General features: G+C 46.1%; 1 protein-coding gene across 1 annotated transcript in view; it reads left to right on the top strand.

Annotated features, from left to right (window-relative positions):
• The first annotated feature begins 7017 nt into the window (after nt 1-7017).
• TSPAN3 (tetraspanin 3) overlaps nt 7018-17511 on the top strand; it is a 39048-nt gene continuing 28554 nt past the window's right edge. Inside the window, exon 1 of the mRNA XM_077471079.1 lies at nt 7018-7176. Within this exon, the coding sequence (XP_077327205.1) occupies nt 7114-7176 (63 nt within the window). The 5' untranslated portion in view covers nt 7018-7113. The remainder of the gene's footprint in view (nt 7177-17511) is intronic.

Below are 17511 nucleotides of genomic sequence, written 5' to 3' on the forward strand. Positions count from 1 at the left end.
TCTATGTGCCCTTTGGGACTGTTGTTGATCAGGTGGAGAAAAATATCAGTCACTGCACATAGTATGAATAAGCCCTAATTTGGAGAAATCTCTTGCTTCCTGTTGTTTCTCAAGACAGGACATTAAGGAAAATGTCTCCATTAGGACGCAGACAGAAAAAAAATAATTGTCAGGGGTTGTAAACATTCCCTAACCACTTGTCTACCAAGTTACGTCTATAAACAACACGGTAGACAATCGGTTAAAGTAGAACTATAGGAAAAACGTTTTCTTTTTTCATTTTGGATAGAGCATATACCCCCTGACAGGCTTTTTTTTCTGCACCATCTTTGTCCCATTGTGGAGATTTCCCTTCACTTCCTGACTCATAGCCAAACAGGAAGTGAGAGGAAATCCCTGCATATTAAGGGAATTCTTTGGGGACCCCCAGGTCACCAGAACTAGTGTCCCTATTGGAAGATTTCCCCTCTATTACTTTTCTGAGGACAACCCAAAATCAGTTTTTTCTTTCACTTTCAATGATAATGGTAAAACAGGAAAAACTGAGAGGGTGATACTCCTGAACAGAGGCAGAGAAAGCAATAAAAAATGACAGTTAATTTAATCCCTCACCACTCTAGCCAAAGCTAAAAAAAAAAATTGCCCTTACTTATACTTTAAATTCAGCCGCTTTCAGCTTGATACTGGCTTTAAAGGCCGGCAAAGGGCTTTCCGATACAAGTGATCCGGGCAGCTCTAGAGATCACTTTTATGGGGCTAACAAAGTGCAGGAAGCCCTGGACCATGGGAAACAACTTCCCTAGCAAGCACAGCAGGAAGTTGGGGAACATCTATGCCCTCCTGCAATAAATGACCCCAGAAGAGACACGTGTTTTGTCGTTTCTGTCACAGCTTTCATTCCTCAGCTAGATCTCGATCTGTGCTGGATTTGCTGCATTGCTTCCGGACACAGTGCACTAAGGGAAGCATGACATCAATGCAATCACATAATTGCAGACGAAGCGCTTCATTTGCGGGGTCTTTTGCTGCATTGTGGCGCAATGCAATGTGCCACAACACTCCTTCATTCTTGATGTGTTTATTTCATTGGCATCGCTGTAAGACATGGGCGGTGCTTTCCCTCAGAGCCGCAATGTCACTTCTGGTTGAGCAGGCCAGGAGGAGTCGGCGGCCAGCTGGTAAGCATCCACAGTCATCAGCCACGGTATATATGCTGCTGCTGGACAAGATCAGTGGGTTATAGCTGATGCGCTGCACCAGTGGGGCGTGGGGACAGTTTTAATGTGCTCAGCAGGTGTACATGCCTGGCCGGAAACTCAGCACAGGGATGATGATGTGAAGTGAACCCCTCATAATGGCTTCAGTGAGGCTGTATTTGATGGCACAGTGGCTGCAATTGATGGCACAGTGGTTGCATTTAATGGCACAGTGGCTGCAATTGATGGGCACAGTGGCTGCTATTGATGGCACAGTGGTGGCTATTGATGGCACAGTGGCTGCATTTGATAGGCACAGTGGCTGCATTTGTTTGCACAGAGGCTGCATTTAATAGGCACAGTGGCTGCATTTGATGGCACAGTGGCTGCAATTAATAGGTTAATAGGTTGGCTGCATTTGATGGGCACAGTGGCTGCATATGCTGGGCACAGTGGTTCCAATTGATGGCACAGTGGCTGCATTTGATGGCACAGTGGCTGCAATTGATGAGCATAGTGGCTGCATTTGATGGGCACAGTGGCTGCAATTGATGGTACAGTGGCTGCATTTGATGGACACAGTAGCTGCAATTGATGGCACAGTGGCTGCATTTGATGGTGTGGCTGCAATTGATGGGCACAGTGGCTGCAATTGATGGGCACAGTGGCTGCATTTAATGGCACAGTGGCTGCAATTGGTGGGCACAGTGGCTGCAATTGATGGGCACAGTGGCTGCATTTGATGGCATAGTGGCTGCAATTGATGGGCACAGAGGCTGCATTTGATGGCACAGTGGCTGCAATTGATGCACACAGTGGCTGTATTTGATGGGCACAGTGGCTGCATTTGATGGGCACAATGGCTGCAATTGATGGGCACAGTGGCTGCCTTTGATAGTTTGTCTGCACCCCCCTCTCCCTCCCCCAAAAAAAAAATTGAGCACCAGCCACCACTGGTGGAGAGGGGTGCCTCATTGAGTATGTGGATGGGGGAATTAAAGTGGTTGTAAACCCTTACAAACCACTTTGACCTACAGGTAAGCCTAGATTAAGGCTTACCTGTAGGTCCAAGAAATATCTCCTAAACCTATACGGTTTAGGAGATATTTACGCATGCGCCATAGACAGCGGCGCGCAGGCACACTGGGCAGGCTACAGATCGCGGCGATATGCCACGAGTGTTGGCTCCCGTGCGCATGCGCGGGAGTGACGTCATCGCGGCTCCGGCGAATCACAGCGCCGGAGCAGCGAGACCCGGAACTCGCTCCGGGATCCATGGCAGCGGCGAAGAGGAAGACGGAGGACGGCTTCGGGGGCTTCGCTCTCAAGCAAGTTATTCATAATGAGCTAGTATGCTATGTATACTAGCTCATTATGCCTTTGCCTTACAGGGTGTGTTTTTTTATTTTTTTGCCTTTACTTCCTCTTTAAGTATGTTTTTTTTTGTTCAACCCGCCGAATGAACAAAAAAAAACTGTATCATCTATGGGCTACTGTAGTCTTACCAATTCTAAAAAAAAAAAGTTTTGGCTTTGGAAATGAGGGAGCTGCGGCTACTGAACTTTATTAGCTAGTGAGTCACTGACCTGGAACAAGTGAACTGTCCCAACACTTCATTGTCTGTGTGCTTGCTCCGGGTCATTAAGCCGCTAAGTAAAAACGCAGACCTACTCATACATGTATATCTGTTCATTTACATAGGTTGCCTGCATGCTGCTCAGTGCTAATACAAAAACATAAACTGTCTGCAAGAGGCCTTACTGTATATGTTCATGAAAATCGATTTTTGAATTGTGTGTACAGCCTTTTATGGTTGTGTCACAGTTGGTTTACACCTATATTTAATTTGATAATCCAACTATGCTATTCTTATATGACTAAATATACAATGCTTATAAGGTGAGGACTGTTGTTATATTGTATACCACAAGCCAAACCTGTAAGGTCCACATTTTGAAAGGGGAATGTAGTTCTACGCTTTACTAAACTAGAAAAAGAAATGACGTGAGAGCATTTGCCAAGAATATCCTGATAAACAAGCTTCTGTAACACACTGTGACCTCTTTACTTGGATCTGCAGGAACAAATGAAGAGAGGAATTACAAAGAAAGAGTTGAAATACCGCAGAAGAGATCCACAGAAATGGAAACTGCTGCTGAACCGTGATTACTGAGATTTATTATTTCACAGCCATGCAGTATGTAGGAACTTCAATACTTATTAGTGCACAGGCTTTGTTGTAGTTTTTTTGTTGTCCTTTATTTAAGTGTCAGGGATGCTGTGTTCAGTCCTGATTAGTTGTAGATTTCACTTATCTACAGTCACCACCAGCACTTATCTTAGTACATTTTTGCATTAAGCTAAGAGATATTATACATTACTGTGTCAGCAGTGAGACCAATGTGGGAGGTTAAAGTGACATCATACAGAACGTCTGTCGCTTAATATCTTCCTTAAGTCTTTTATTGAACAAAAAGAAAAAATACATACATCAGGCCATCCAGGGGCAGACTGACCATTCGGGCACTCGACCCTGCCCGAGGGCCCCATGCCACTAAGGGGCCCCATCAGGGTTGCCAGCCTCAATAAACCAGTGACAGTATGTAAAAATCTGTGTTTTTTTAAAAATCCCAAGATTATAGCTGCCCTGCCTCTCCAGTACCTTTTCAGTGTGTGTATGTGTATTCTGTGTGTGTATACTGTGTGTGTATTTTGTGTGTCTGTGAGTGCGTATACTGTATGTGTGTGTGTGTGTATATACTGTGTGGCCCCATAATCTATTGACTGGGGGACCCATAATCTCCAATTGTCTGGGGGCCCCATAATCTCCTATTGCCCAGGGGCCCCATAATCTTCTCCTATTGCCCGGGGGCCCCATGAGTTGTCAGTCCGCCCCTGAGGCCATTGTGACAAACGTCAAGTATAATGTACAGTACCCCTTGAAAAGCATCATACGACATCTCTTATTTATTAATGTACATATAAACACGAGACATCGTGATCGATACCAATTACATTAGGTTAAGTCCATATGATAAACATGGTGTGCCACGCAGGGTGCCACCCCCACCTAGTATACACGTTCTATATGGGAATAAGAGCACGGAGGGATCAAAATGTACCAGTTTCTGGTGAAACACAGGTTTCAGGGGCTTTAAGCCACCTGCCCCATATCTTATTTTATTTGGAGGGACAGCCCCGGTGGGAGTATATAAGTTTCTTGTAAGTTAAAACAGCATTGACTTCTGCTATCCAGTGTGAAAACTCTGGGGGGTTGGGTCTCATAAAGACTCTAGCAATGACTTTTCGTGCAGAAAAGAGTGTTTCGTTTAGGAACAACTTAGTAAACTTATTGAACTCTGGGTCTGGGAAGATTCCCAGGAGACACGGTTTTGGTTGAAGCGTTATAGGGGAGCCCATCGTGTCATGTAGGAATCTCACCACCTGTGCCCAGAATGCCTGGATTTTTGGGCATTTCCACATTAGGTGGAAGAATGTGCCTACTGCCTGGGTACACATTGGGCAACTAGCGGATTGACTGCTCTTATACTGTATCTTGAGATTCTAAGTGGCGTGAGATATGCTCTATGAGTTATGAAGATTTGGGTTAAACGATCTGCCAGTTTGGGGGAGACCAGTTTACATGTATCCAGGGCATCACTCCATTCTTCATCTTCTATGGGGCCTACCTCCCCCTCCCACCTAGACTTCAGGGCATATTCCGCTTCGGTTGACGGTGGGAGTGATAACATGTTATAGAATTGAGATATTAGCTTTCATCAATGGGTTATTGCCCAGGGACAGGTCATCTAAGGGGAACTGTGTGCGAAAGGCATGGCGAAGCTGTATATATCTAAAGAACATTCAATTAGGCAATGCGAATTCAGACTTCAGACTGTCAAAAGACCTCAGTTTCCCATTATGGGTGAAATAGGACAGGTAGAACACCCCCCTAGAACTCCACACCCCACTATCCGGGATTAGATTAAATTCAGGTAGAGTCAGATTATGCCACAGGGAGGAAAAGTCGTGTAGGGGAGGAATGCGTAACTTGTCCGAAGCTATACTCCACACTTTCCTATGCTGATACGGGAGGGACCTACGGTCAGTTGACCGTCTCTTGCCCTCCACAACTCCAGTTATCGCCACTAGGGAGTCTAAGGTCGGCTGTGACCACTGTGTGCATAAAAAGCAGAGAAACCGCTCTCTGTCAACCTTGTCTATATGGAAAATTTGCGATAATTGGGCTGCAAAATAGTATAAATTAAGGTCAGGCAATGCCATTCCAGCAAGGTAGGTCGGGTTTTTAAGTTTATGCCATATTGTTACCCCAGACAAACGGCTTGAGGAGAGCTTCCATTAGTTTGAAATGTCTGAGCACCAGATACACGGGTGAGTGCCAGAGCATATACTGTATAAGATCTTTGACAACAGAACCATTTTTATGTGGTTTATGCGGCCCATTACACCCAGTGGGCGGCGGGCCCACACCTGCGTCTTTTTCCTAAGCATATCATATAGTGGAGTTATGTTGAGTGGTATGTAATCTGCAGGGTCTCGAGTGATCCTTACTCCTAAGTATTTAATGACATCAACCCTTTGCAGGAGAAGCATGGCCCCATCTCTGGGTGGTGGGAAGCTATCAAGGGAGATTATCTGGGATTTGTCCCAGTTGATCCGTAGGTCAGAGAACGCACCAAAGTTTTCTATCAAGGCTAAAGCTAATGGTAGGGAGTCGCCCGAGTCATCTTGTCGCTTAATATCTTAACACAGACTTTCGCTAGAAGAACTTGTCTGATCTTATTTAAAGCATTACCAAAGGCAATTATTTTTTATTTTTTTATAAAAATAAAAAACAAATTATACTTACCTGCTCTGTGCAATGGTTTTGCACAAAGCATCCCCAAAGCTCCTCTTTTGAGGTCCACTGTCCACTCCTCCTCTTCTGTGTCTGCCCCCATAGCAAGCTGCTTGTTATGTGGGCAAACGTTGTGGGCTTGCTCTGAGCCGGACTGTGTCTGTCTATAGATGCACAAAGTGCATTGCGGCCCAACCCCCGCCCACCTCTCTGTGTCCTAGCTGAAGGGGGGGTGGGACTGTCTAGGGGAGATGACAGATCGCTGTTCATACGTGTCTTTGCCTTTTTTTTCATCATTGTGATGGTGTTTCGTCACATATGGCGACCCATCACATTTGGCTACACGCTGGATTGCGCATGCGTGACGCTGCCATATGCGTTCCAACACTGTGGCGATGTGCGCTTGCACAGAATTTTGTGCCCACACCCCTGAGTCCAGGTTCAAGCCCCACCATCCAAGTGGACATAGAGTTAGAGTAGGCCCGAAGCGTGGCGAGCGGCCCTGTGGCAAAATGGTGTCTTACAACAGTGTTGGAACACATATGGCAGTGCCGCGCATGCGCACTCCAGTGGGTAACAAAATGTGATGGGTAGCCGAATGTGACGTGACACTGCCATAAAATGAAAGCACATAGGACAGAGGACAGATTGCCTTGTCTATGTGTGCAGACTGTGCTGCTGGGCAAAGATGCCAACGCATATGGTGTGAATTGGCCTAGCCTGGCTTTTTTTCACACACACACACAAGTGATATTTTTTTATTTTGTGAATTGAACATATGTACAGATATAAGGTGGGCAGTGAAAATGATCTTAGGAAAGTAGTCATCAGGTAGCGCAGCAATTGAGCGTCGCTTCACCTCAGCTATATGGCTATACACCGTGTGTAATGAGAGGGTTTTCCCTCATCAAAGATGGTAATGAGCGGCCACTGGGGAGCCAATAGGAAACAGCGTGGCGTTGCGGCTGTACGCGGCGGTGGGCGGGGCCGGTTGCCTTGGGAGCCCGTGAGCCGGGGAGCTGCGTCACACAGTGAGGCCGCCATCTTGTGATCGGAGAGATGGGGCAGTGCGGGGTGATCTCCTCCAAGACCGTCCTGGTCTTCCTGAACCTCATTTTCTGGGTGAGTGTGGAGGGGGTGACGGGCGGGCTGTGCTCTGTACACCGGGGCTGTGGCGGCCATGTCACCCGCTGTCATTGTACACGGCTCTGAGGGAGCGGAGGGTTCTCCAGTGTATGGAGGGAGGTCAGCCTGACCAGGAGACACAGTGCTCATGTCTGCTGATTTACTGTGTGTTATGTCATTTCCCCAGGCTGAGAACACACCGTCCGATGTGATTGTACAATCTGCTTCCCATCAGCTGAGTAGTAGAAGGCTCATCCTGGTGCGATCATTGGATGGGAGGTTTAGGTGTGTTCTCTTCTCTTAGTACAGATTTTTGTCGCTCTTATGGTCCATACACACCATCTGTAGATCGTATGAAAAGTACGATAATCTGATTGTTAGTACTGAGCTTTCTGTAGCCGATCGTGACAGTTCATCCGATATACGATGGGACGAGCACAAAGATTTCTATCGTACAATCCCAGATTGTCTGATTTTTTTTTTCTTTTAGTCAGTACAGTTATTGTTATAAAATACAATACAAATATGATACAACACATGACATCACTTCTGATTTTAATGTGAGTGTATGTGTGTGTATATATATATATATATATATATATACATTTTTTTTTTTTTTTTTTTTTTTTTCTGTTGTATGAGTATTTGTGTAACTTTTGTAAATGTAATTTTCGGTCTGAGACAGTGTTTGTTTTTCTTTGTATGCTAATCTGTTGGATTGCGTGTGTCCATGAAATGGGGTACACATGATAAGAAATTGGACGAGTGAAAGAGTCTCATACAATAAAGGCTTTTTGTACGTTTTTTATTTCTGATCATGCGCAGTCTTTCGTTTCAGATTTTTCTCGTATGGGAATGCTACACATTTAAAGCGCAGTTTCACCCAGAAATGGAACTTCCTCTGTCTGGATTCCTCCCCTCGCCGCTGTCACATTTGGCATCTTTTTCATGGGGAGGGGGAAGCGGATACCTGTCAAATCCAGGTATCTGCTCCCACTTCCGGGGAAACTGTGCGGCGATCTACGCAATGTCCGACAAACCCTTCTCCCCGCTGTCTTCTGGGAGACGCACAGATCCCAGAAGATGGCAGGGACCAATCAGAACGTGTGTCTCATGCATGTACAGTAGGGAACCAGGAGCGAAGCCGAAAGTCTATACCGCCTGGTTCCCTTACCAGGAATGGTGGTGGAAGCACCCAGAAGTCAGTCTGAAGATTGGCTGGGGTGCCGACATAGTGGGCTCCAAGGACAGGTAGGTGTACTTATATTAAAGTGGAAGTAAACCCTTCTATCGTTTTCAGTCAAGGGAGCTGCCATCTTGGCCTCTAATAATTCTTCAACTGCCAAAATGCTGCACATGTGATCAGTTATGACACCAGACATTGGATGGTTTGAAAGTTTGGTTGAGAGCACAACCAATGTGAACATTAGCATTAACGGCATGCCGGGAATGTAAGTGTGTGTGGGGTTTTTTTTTTTTTTTTTTTTTTTAAACTGTGTTTACTCCCGCTTTAAATGCAGCAGCTGCAGTATTTATAGCTGCTGGCTTTTAAAAAAAATAAAAATAATTCTGCTGGCGGAACGCCGCTTTAAACGAAAATCGTTCTTTCTGTTCTTGTACAAGAAAAACGTTTGTGGTTGTCCCTTCGTAAATTTTAGTTTGGAAGGTTGGATTCAGCTGTCGAAAGTTCAGAAAATCATACAATCATTCCTCAGGCAAAAATGTTCACCTGATTTTCTTATAGTGTGTACAAGCCATTATGCCCAGCAGACACAATCTGAAAATACCAAATTCAGAGTATGATGATCTGATCAATAGTACACCACGTCCCAGAGCCAATCACAGCAGTTTGTGTAAAATAATCATTAGGGGCAAACACACTTATTCTCGTATGATTTTTGGATAATACGTACAGTAATCATCCAAAAACTATCAAACGCGCAACACTATGCATGCTCAGAAACAGACTACAATACAACACTTCCCAAGTTTTCTGCCCTACGAGAATTTTCCGAACTTTAGTAACCTCTCCTTTTTCTATAGGAGCCGTGCATGCAAAAAAAAAATCATTAGTCCGATATTCTCATCGTGTGTTGATCACTTCCAACCACAATGATGGGAAAACTCGAAGGAACAGAGTAGAAGGGTCCTCTGATTTTTGCATGACGGTTTGTATTGTGATGTAACTGACAATGGTATTAAATTATACAAACTTTCTCAAACAACAAAGCAAATGTTCTTTGTTGTATATGATATCTGTTTGTTGCCACCACCTTCCGGGTCATTCTCTTGCTTCTGATTATGTGCGTGTTTTTTTTTTTTTTTTTTTTTTTTTGTTCTGTTCAGTTATTTCCATATAATTACAGTACATGAATGTTCATGTACAGTAAGTTTTTCTAGCTTGCACCTTCATTTTATTTAATTTTTTTGTCTGAACAGTCGGAATCTGCTGTTGAACTATACTAATAATCGGATAATTGACCGATCGTTCCTTTTTATATGGAGGTTTTTCTTTCAATTTTCCTTTAGTGTGAACCCAGCTTTAGGCTCGGCTCACACCTAAGAGCTGGTTCACACAGGGGTGACTCATTAGGCGACTTAGCCGCCTGACAAGTCGCGTCCCGCTCTGTGCAATGAAACCGCTCTAATCAGAGCGACTCAAGTCGTTCCGACTTAGGAAAAGGTTCCTGTACGACTTTTGTGGCGACTTGCATTAACTTCTATATAGAAGTCGTTTTGCAAGTCGCCGCAGTGGTCGCGTCCAGGTCACCTGAGGCAGTCATGCTGTAAGTCGTGCTGCCTCAGTGTGAACCGGATCTAAGCGTAGCACAGCGACAGATGCTGCAGCAGTGTGTGTTGAGGGTTTTTGGAGTGGCACCATTCATTTGAATGGGTCTCCCTCTGCTCCAAAGAAGCTCATGTACCAAATCTTGGCACATCGCCAGGAGCATTTGCAATTTTTGCCACCATTGTAGCGCATTTTTGTTGCATGACAATCGTGGCAAAATCACACCATGTTTGGGGGTGCCATTAAGAAATGGTATCCCAAACACTTTCTGCCACAATTCTGGAATCGCAGCGTTTCTGCTTGTGATCCAAATCGCTCAGGTGGGAATGGAGCCTTCAGCTCTGTTCACGCTGGAACATGTTTACTGCATGTCAACACGCTGCCATTGTCGAAAAACGTATGCCCCCCCCCCCCCCCCCCCCCAACACAGCTCGCAATTACAGTATATTTTTATTTTAAGTACTTGTATAGTGCCATGAATTTTACACATATATTGTACATTCACATCAGTCCCTGCCCTTAGGCTAGGTTCACACAGGGGCGACTCCGATCCGACTTCAGGTCGCCCCTAGTCGCCTCAGGTCGGACAACATTTAAAAATCAATGTAAGTGAATGAGAGCCGTCTTAATGCACGCTACTGAAGTCGCTCCGACTTCAAAAGAAGTTCCTGTACTACTTGAATCCGACTTGTAGGCGACTTGTACCCATTGATTTCAATGGAGGTCGCCTCCAAGTCGGATCTCTGTATATACGGAGGCGACTTTGACAGAATTATTAGCTCTGAAGGTGGAACTCCACGCCAATGCGAGTTAGGGACTTTAGATTGTAAGCTCCTTAAGGCTCGGTTCACACAGGGGCGACACGACTTCAGGACGACTTTGTGAGGCAACTTGGAGACGACTTGAACACGACTTTTAGACACGACCTGGGGCGACTTAGAAGTCGCCCCAGGCCAGGCGACTTTTGCCGTGGCCAGAGAATGAGCTCTGAAGGGGGAACTCCACGCCAAATTTATTTAAAAAATTTGGCGTGGGTTCCCCCTCCGAGAGCATACCAGGCCCTTAGGTCTGGTATGGATTCCAAGGGGAACCCCCTACGCCGAAAAAACGGCGTGGGGGTCCCCCCCCCCCAGATCCATACCAGACCCTTATCCGAGCATGCTACCCGGCCGGCCAAGAAAGGGGGTGGGGACGAGCGGGCGCCCCCCCCCTCCTGAGCCGTACCAGGCCACGTGCCCTCAACATGGGGGGTGCCTTGGGGGAGGGGGCGTGCGGCCCCCCCACCCCAAAGCACCTTGTCCCCATGTTGATGAGGACAAGGGCCTCTTCCCGACAACCCTGGCCGTTGGTTGTCGGGGTCTGCGGGCGGGGGGCTTATCGGAATCTGGGAGCCCTCTTTAATAAGGGGGCCCCCGGATACCGGCCCCCCACCCTATGTGAATGAGTATGGGGTACAATGTACCCCTACCCATTCACCTGTAAAAATAAATACACAAAAAAACCACAACACACAAGATAAAATAGTTTATTGCAGAGCTCCGGGGGTCTTCCGTCTTCGGGGGTCTTCTCGCCGGACTCCTCCGCTATCTTCTTCTTCTCCTTCTTCTCCTTCTTCTCCTTCTTCTCCTTCTTCTCCTTCTTCTCCTTCTTCTCCTTCTTCTCCTTCTTCTCCTTCTTCTCCTTCTTCTCCTTCTTCTCCTTCTTCTCCTTCTTCTCCTTCTTCTCCTTCTTCTCCTTCTTCTCCTTCTTCTCCTTCTTCTCCTTCTTCTCCTTCTTCTCCTTCTTCCGGCCTGGTACGGCTCAGGAGGGGGGGGGGCGCCCGCTCGTCCCCACCCCCTTTCCTGGCTGGCCGGGTAGCGTGCTCGGATAAGGGTCTGGTATGAATCTGGGGGGGACCCCATGCCGTTTTTTCGGCGTAGGGGGTTCCCCTTGGAATCCATACCAGACCTAAGGGCCTGGTATGCTCTCGGAGGGGGAACCCACGCCAAATTTTTAAAATAAATTTGGCGTGGAGTTCCCCCTTCAGAGCTCATTCTCTGGCCACGGCAAAAGTCGCCTGGCCTGGGGCGACTTCTAAGTCGCCCCAGGTCGTGTCTAAAAGTCGTGTTCAAGTCGCCTCACAAAGTCGTCCTGAAGTCGTGTCGCCCCTGTGTGAACCGAGCCTTAAGGAGCTTACAATCTAAGGTCCCTAACTCGCATTCGTACATACACATACTAGAACCAATTTTAGATGGGAGACAACAAACCTACCAGCATGTCTTTGAAGTTTGGGAGGACACTGGATTTGAGCCGGTGACAGAAGTGCTTACCACTTGGCCACTGTGCTTGTGGCAATTTATACTTGCGCTACTTTTTCTGAGTTCCGGTATGTTTGGCAGCCCATTGAAATAAACATGTGGGAATGTATGTTCTTATGTGGGTTAGTCTTTTCACACCTGCGTTATCAGTCACGTTTTTTAGTTTGCACGTCCATCTTCACTTTAGATCTGTCTGTAGCCATTTTTTATTTTGCAGAAACCAATCAGAAGTGACTAGCATGTAAAAGTGTGTCTTGCCTAAAAACGTTCAGATCCGTCTAAACGAAAATGGATGCAGCCTTGTTCTGATTAAGGCAACGTGCCTGATCGAATGTGAATGTAGGCGGATGGGAATTTTTTTCATCCAGAAATAGATGTGAAAGGGCCCCTTTCACACTGCTGGGGCTTAAAAGTCGCACAACTTCAGGGAGTGCCTGTGTAAACTTGAGGTCTATGGACCTCAACTCGCATGAAAGTCAGGCCAAAGTAGTACAGGGACTACTTTTGAAGTTGCACATCTAAGAATGGTTATCATGGGGAATGACTTGTCATGCAATTTTTTTTTTTTTCAGTCTCAAGTCGCACAAGTGTAAAAGGGGCCTTAGACTCGCCACATATCTTAGTTTGCCCTAGGCGGAGGCTCATAGGTCATTCTTCTATTCTTAACCCTTCTATTTATTTCAGTCAAGGAAGCCGCCATTTTGGCCTCTTTGTTCTGCATCTGCCATGGTGCTTCCCATGTAATCAGTTATGAAGCCGGTAATTTGAGGACACAAGCAAATGTGACAGTTGGCATTCTGGGAATGTAGCTTTTATTTATTTGTTTCTTCTGTCGTATGAGAGTTTTCATGACTTTTGTAACCTATTCAATTTCTACTTTCGACTATTAAGTGAAAAAAAAGTTGTTGTACGATCTGTCGTACAATTATCGGATCGTGTGTACGGGCCATTAGTTCTACATTCACAGTTTCATGTGTTAATGCTTATTTGTGATTGTTCGCAATTCAAAGCAGTTTAGACAAAGTATGTATAATACAGTTATAACTTTTTTTTTTGTTGCAAAAGTCTGTAGTCATTTGCATTTCCTACCGTAGGGAATATAGTAAGATGTTCTTTATGATTTCGGTATTGGAGCTATTGAACAATGTTTTTATAATTCGTTATCAGGACAATGCAGTCTTAACCACTTTCAGACCGGACCATTTTGCTGGTAAATGACCAGAGGTCTTTTTACACTTTGGCACTGCGCTGCTTTAACTGGTAATTGCGCGGTCATGCAATGTTGTACCCAAACAAAATTTGCGTCCTTTTCTTCCCACAAATAGAGCTTTCTTTTGATGGTATTTGATTGCCTCTGCGATTTTTATTTTTTGCGATATAAACGTAAAAAGACCGCAAATTTTGAAAAAAAATGATATTTTCTACTTTTTGTTATTAGAAAAATCCAATAAACTCAATTTTAGTCATACATTTAGGCCAAAATGTATTCAGCCACATGTCTTTGGTAAAAAAAAAGTCAATAATTGTATATTTATTGGTTTGCGCAAAAGTTGTCACATCTACAAACTAAGGTACGTTTTCTGGAATTTACGCAGCTTTTAGTTTACGACTGCCTATCTCATTTCTTGAGGTGCTAAAATGACAGGGCAGTACAAAACCCCCCCAAATGACCCCATTTTGGAAAGTAGACCCCCTAAGGAAATTGATAAGAGGCATGTTGAGCCCATTGAATATTTTATTTTTTTGCCTCAAGCGATTGAATAATGACAAAAAAAAAATTTTTTTTTTTTTTTTTACACAAAGTTGTCACTAAATGATATATTGCTCACACATGCTATGGGCGTATGTGAAATGACACCCCAAAATAAATTCTGCTGCTTCTCCTGAGTACGGGGATACCACATATGTGGGACTTTTTGGGAGCCTAGCCGCGTACAGGGCCCCGAAAACCAAGCACCGCCTTCAGGCTTTCTAAGGGCGTAAATTTTTGATTTCACGCCTCACTACCTATTACAGTTTTGAAGGCCATAAAATGCCAAGATGGCACAAAACCCCCACAAATGACCCCATTTTAGAAAGTAGACACCCCAAGCTATTTGCTGAGAGGCATGTTGAGTCCATGGAATATTTTATATTTTGCCACAAGTTGCGGGAAAATTACAAACTTTTTTTTTTTTTTTTTTTTTTTTCACAAAGTTGTCACTAAATGATATATTGCTCATGCATGCCATGGGCATATGTGAAATGACACCCCAAAATAAATTCTGCTGCTTCTCCTGAGTACGGGGATACCACATATGTGGGACTTTTTGGGAGCCTAGCCGCGTACGGGGCCCCAAAAACCAAGCACCGCCTTCAGGCTTTCTAAGGGCGTTACAGTTTTGAAGGCCATAAAATGCCAAGATGGCACAAACCCCCCCCCCCCCAAATGACCCCATTTTAGAAAGTAGACACCCCTAAATTTAGGGGTACACTAGTGAGACTAGGTAATAAATGGCGGGTGCCCTGAAACTATAAAAAAATAACTAACCAACCAGCGTCACCTGTAACAGTTATATGGTGATCACTGGTGAAAGGGTTAACTAGGGGGCAATCAGGGGGCTTTATGCGGTAGTATATGGGGGTCCCTGGCGCTATAAAAAGCTGCGGCGAACCTAAATACCTACCTGCCTAACTAGCGTCACCTGTGACACTAATACAGCGATCAGAAAAACGATCGCTTATTAGGCTGGGTTCACACTGGAGCGATGCGGGAACGCCACGAATGCGCGGCGGGTTCCCGCATCGCATGCCTCCCGGCGGCAGTTCACACTGCCCTATGCGAACTGCTGGGAGTGTCAGTGAAATGTTAATGACACCCCCAGATCAGTTCGCATATCGCAGTGCGATCTGCAAACTTGGATCGCATGGTGTGAACACCCATGCGATCCGATTCTGCTGCGGACCAAAAAAAGGGTCCCGTGCGAGTTTGCGGCGGGTGCGGCGGGTGCGACACGAATTCAGCCATACTATCTGTATAGCTGAACTCGAATCGCACAGAGATCGGATGTGATTTGCACTGCAGTGCGGTGCGAATCACATCCGTTCTCATAAACCGCTGCAATGTGAACCCAGCCTTAGTGACACTGGCGACGGGGGGTGATCACGGGGTTAAACCTTTATTGGGGGGGTTAGGGGGGTACCTTAGAACTAAAGGGGGCTAACCCTAACTGCCCTAACAGTTATTAGTCACAAATGACACCTGCCGGGTGATCAGGGGGTTAAACCTTTATTAGGTAATAAATGGCGGGTGCCCTGAAACTATAAAAAAATAACTAACCAACCAGCGTCACCTGTAACAGTTATATGGTGATCACTGGTGAAAGGGTTAACTAGGGGGCAATCAGGGGGCTTTATGCGGTAGTATATGGGGGTCCCTAGCGCTATAAAAAGCTGCGGCGAACCTAAATACCTACCTGCCTAACTAGCGTCACCTGTGACACTAATACGGCGATCAGAAAAATGATCGCTTATTAGGCTGGGTTCACACTGGAGCGATGCGGAAACGCCGCGAATCCGCGGCGGGTTCCCGCATCGCATGCCTCCCGGCGGCAGTTCACACTGCCCTATGCGAACTGCTGGGAGTGTCAGTGAAATGTTACTGACACCCCCAGATCAGTTCGCATATCGCAGTGCGATCTGCAAACTCGGATCGCATGGTGTGAACACCCATGCGATCCGATTCTGCTGCGGGCCAAAAAAAGGGTCCCGTGCGAATTTGCGGCGGGTGTGGCGGGTGCGGCGGGTGCGGCGAATGGCTGAACTCGAATCGCACAGAGATCGGATGTGATTTGCACTGCAGTGCGGTGCGAATCACATTCGTTCTCATAAACCGCTGCAATGTGAACCCAGCCTTAGTGACACTGGCGATGGGGGGTGATCACGGGGTTAAACCTTTATTGGGGGGGTTAGGGGGGTACATTAGAACTAAAGGGGGCTAACCCTAACTGCCCTAACAGTTATTACAGTCACAAATGACACCAATGCAAAAAAAAAAAAAAAAAAAAAAAATGACATTGGTGTCACTGTGACTGGGGGGGCAGGGGTAATTGGGGGGGTGATCGGGGGGTAAAGGGGGGGTGTGAGTGTGCCTGGCATGTTCTACTGTGTGTGGGATGTGTTGGTGCAACTCACTGATCCGCTCTCCTCCGTGTCGGAACGAAAAATACCGACACGGAGGAGAGAATACATCACTTCCTCTCCTGTGTTTACATTACAGGAGAGGAAGTGATGTCACCGGGGATTTCCATTCGTCGGGAGCGATCGCGAGGGGGTGGCCATGAATGAATGGCCGTCCCCTCGTCCGGGATCGCTCCCGAACGAAAACCGACCGCCGCAGGCACCGGGCGGGGGCCCGATCGGGCCCCCGACCCGCGGGAGGCAAATCACGTACATGTACGTGCTTATGCCTGCCCGTGCCATTCTGCCGACGTACATCGGCGTGAGGCGGTCGGCAAGTGGTTAAAGTGATATAAACCTCATGTTGGTTAAAAACACCTGTAAGGCAATTACGGTAGCTAATATGCATCGCATACTACCCATGTAGTATGCGATGCATAGCTCCATGCATAGCACAGCTGAGAGGGCTGACATCTTCCCCCAGCCTTTCTTCCGGGTTCACATGCTCCGGCTGTGTGGTTGGAGCCGCAATGAGGTCACTCCAATGCATGCGCGTGGGGGCCTTCGATTCCGGCAAGGTATGCCAGACCTTTAGAGCGCATGCGCCGGTGCATGCAGGATTAATCTCTCCTAAACGGTTCAGGTACGTACAGGTAACGCTTATTATAGGCTTACCCATGGGTAAAAAATCATAAAGCGTGCTTTACTGCCACTTTGTGGGGGGGGTCATTATATCTTAAAGTGGTTGTAAAGGCACAAGATTTTTTTACAGTCGTGCATTCATGAGATTCATCAATCTTCACTATAGTTTTTGCTTCTTCATCTAGAAACGAAGAATCCATCTCATGATCATGGGTTCATAAAAATGCTCCATGTAATAAAACAATCATTAACCATGTAATAAAAACCTTTTAGTCATGTCCTCTACACAGATGTAAATAAGTCTGCTGTGCTTTTCTAGAATAAGCTGCCCGGGGGGGGGGGGGGGGGTCCTTTTTTGTTCCTCTGTAGAACCAAATGGTGTATTTTACATAATGGAGTCAGGTTTGATTTCTCTGCAGCTCTTCTTTGTCCATGGTAGATTATCTC

This window comes from Lithobates pipiens, unplaced genomic scaffold (assembly GCF_037356315.1).
Source record: "Lithobates pipiens isolate NorthernLeopardFrog02 unplaced genomic scaffold, aLitPip1_a1.2 Scaffold_8, whole genome shotgun sequence".
Lineage (NCBI taxonomy): Eukaryota > Metazoa > Chordata > Amphibia > Anura > Ranidae > Lithobates > Lithobates pipiens.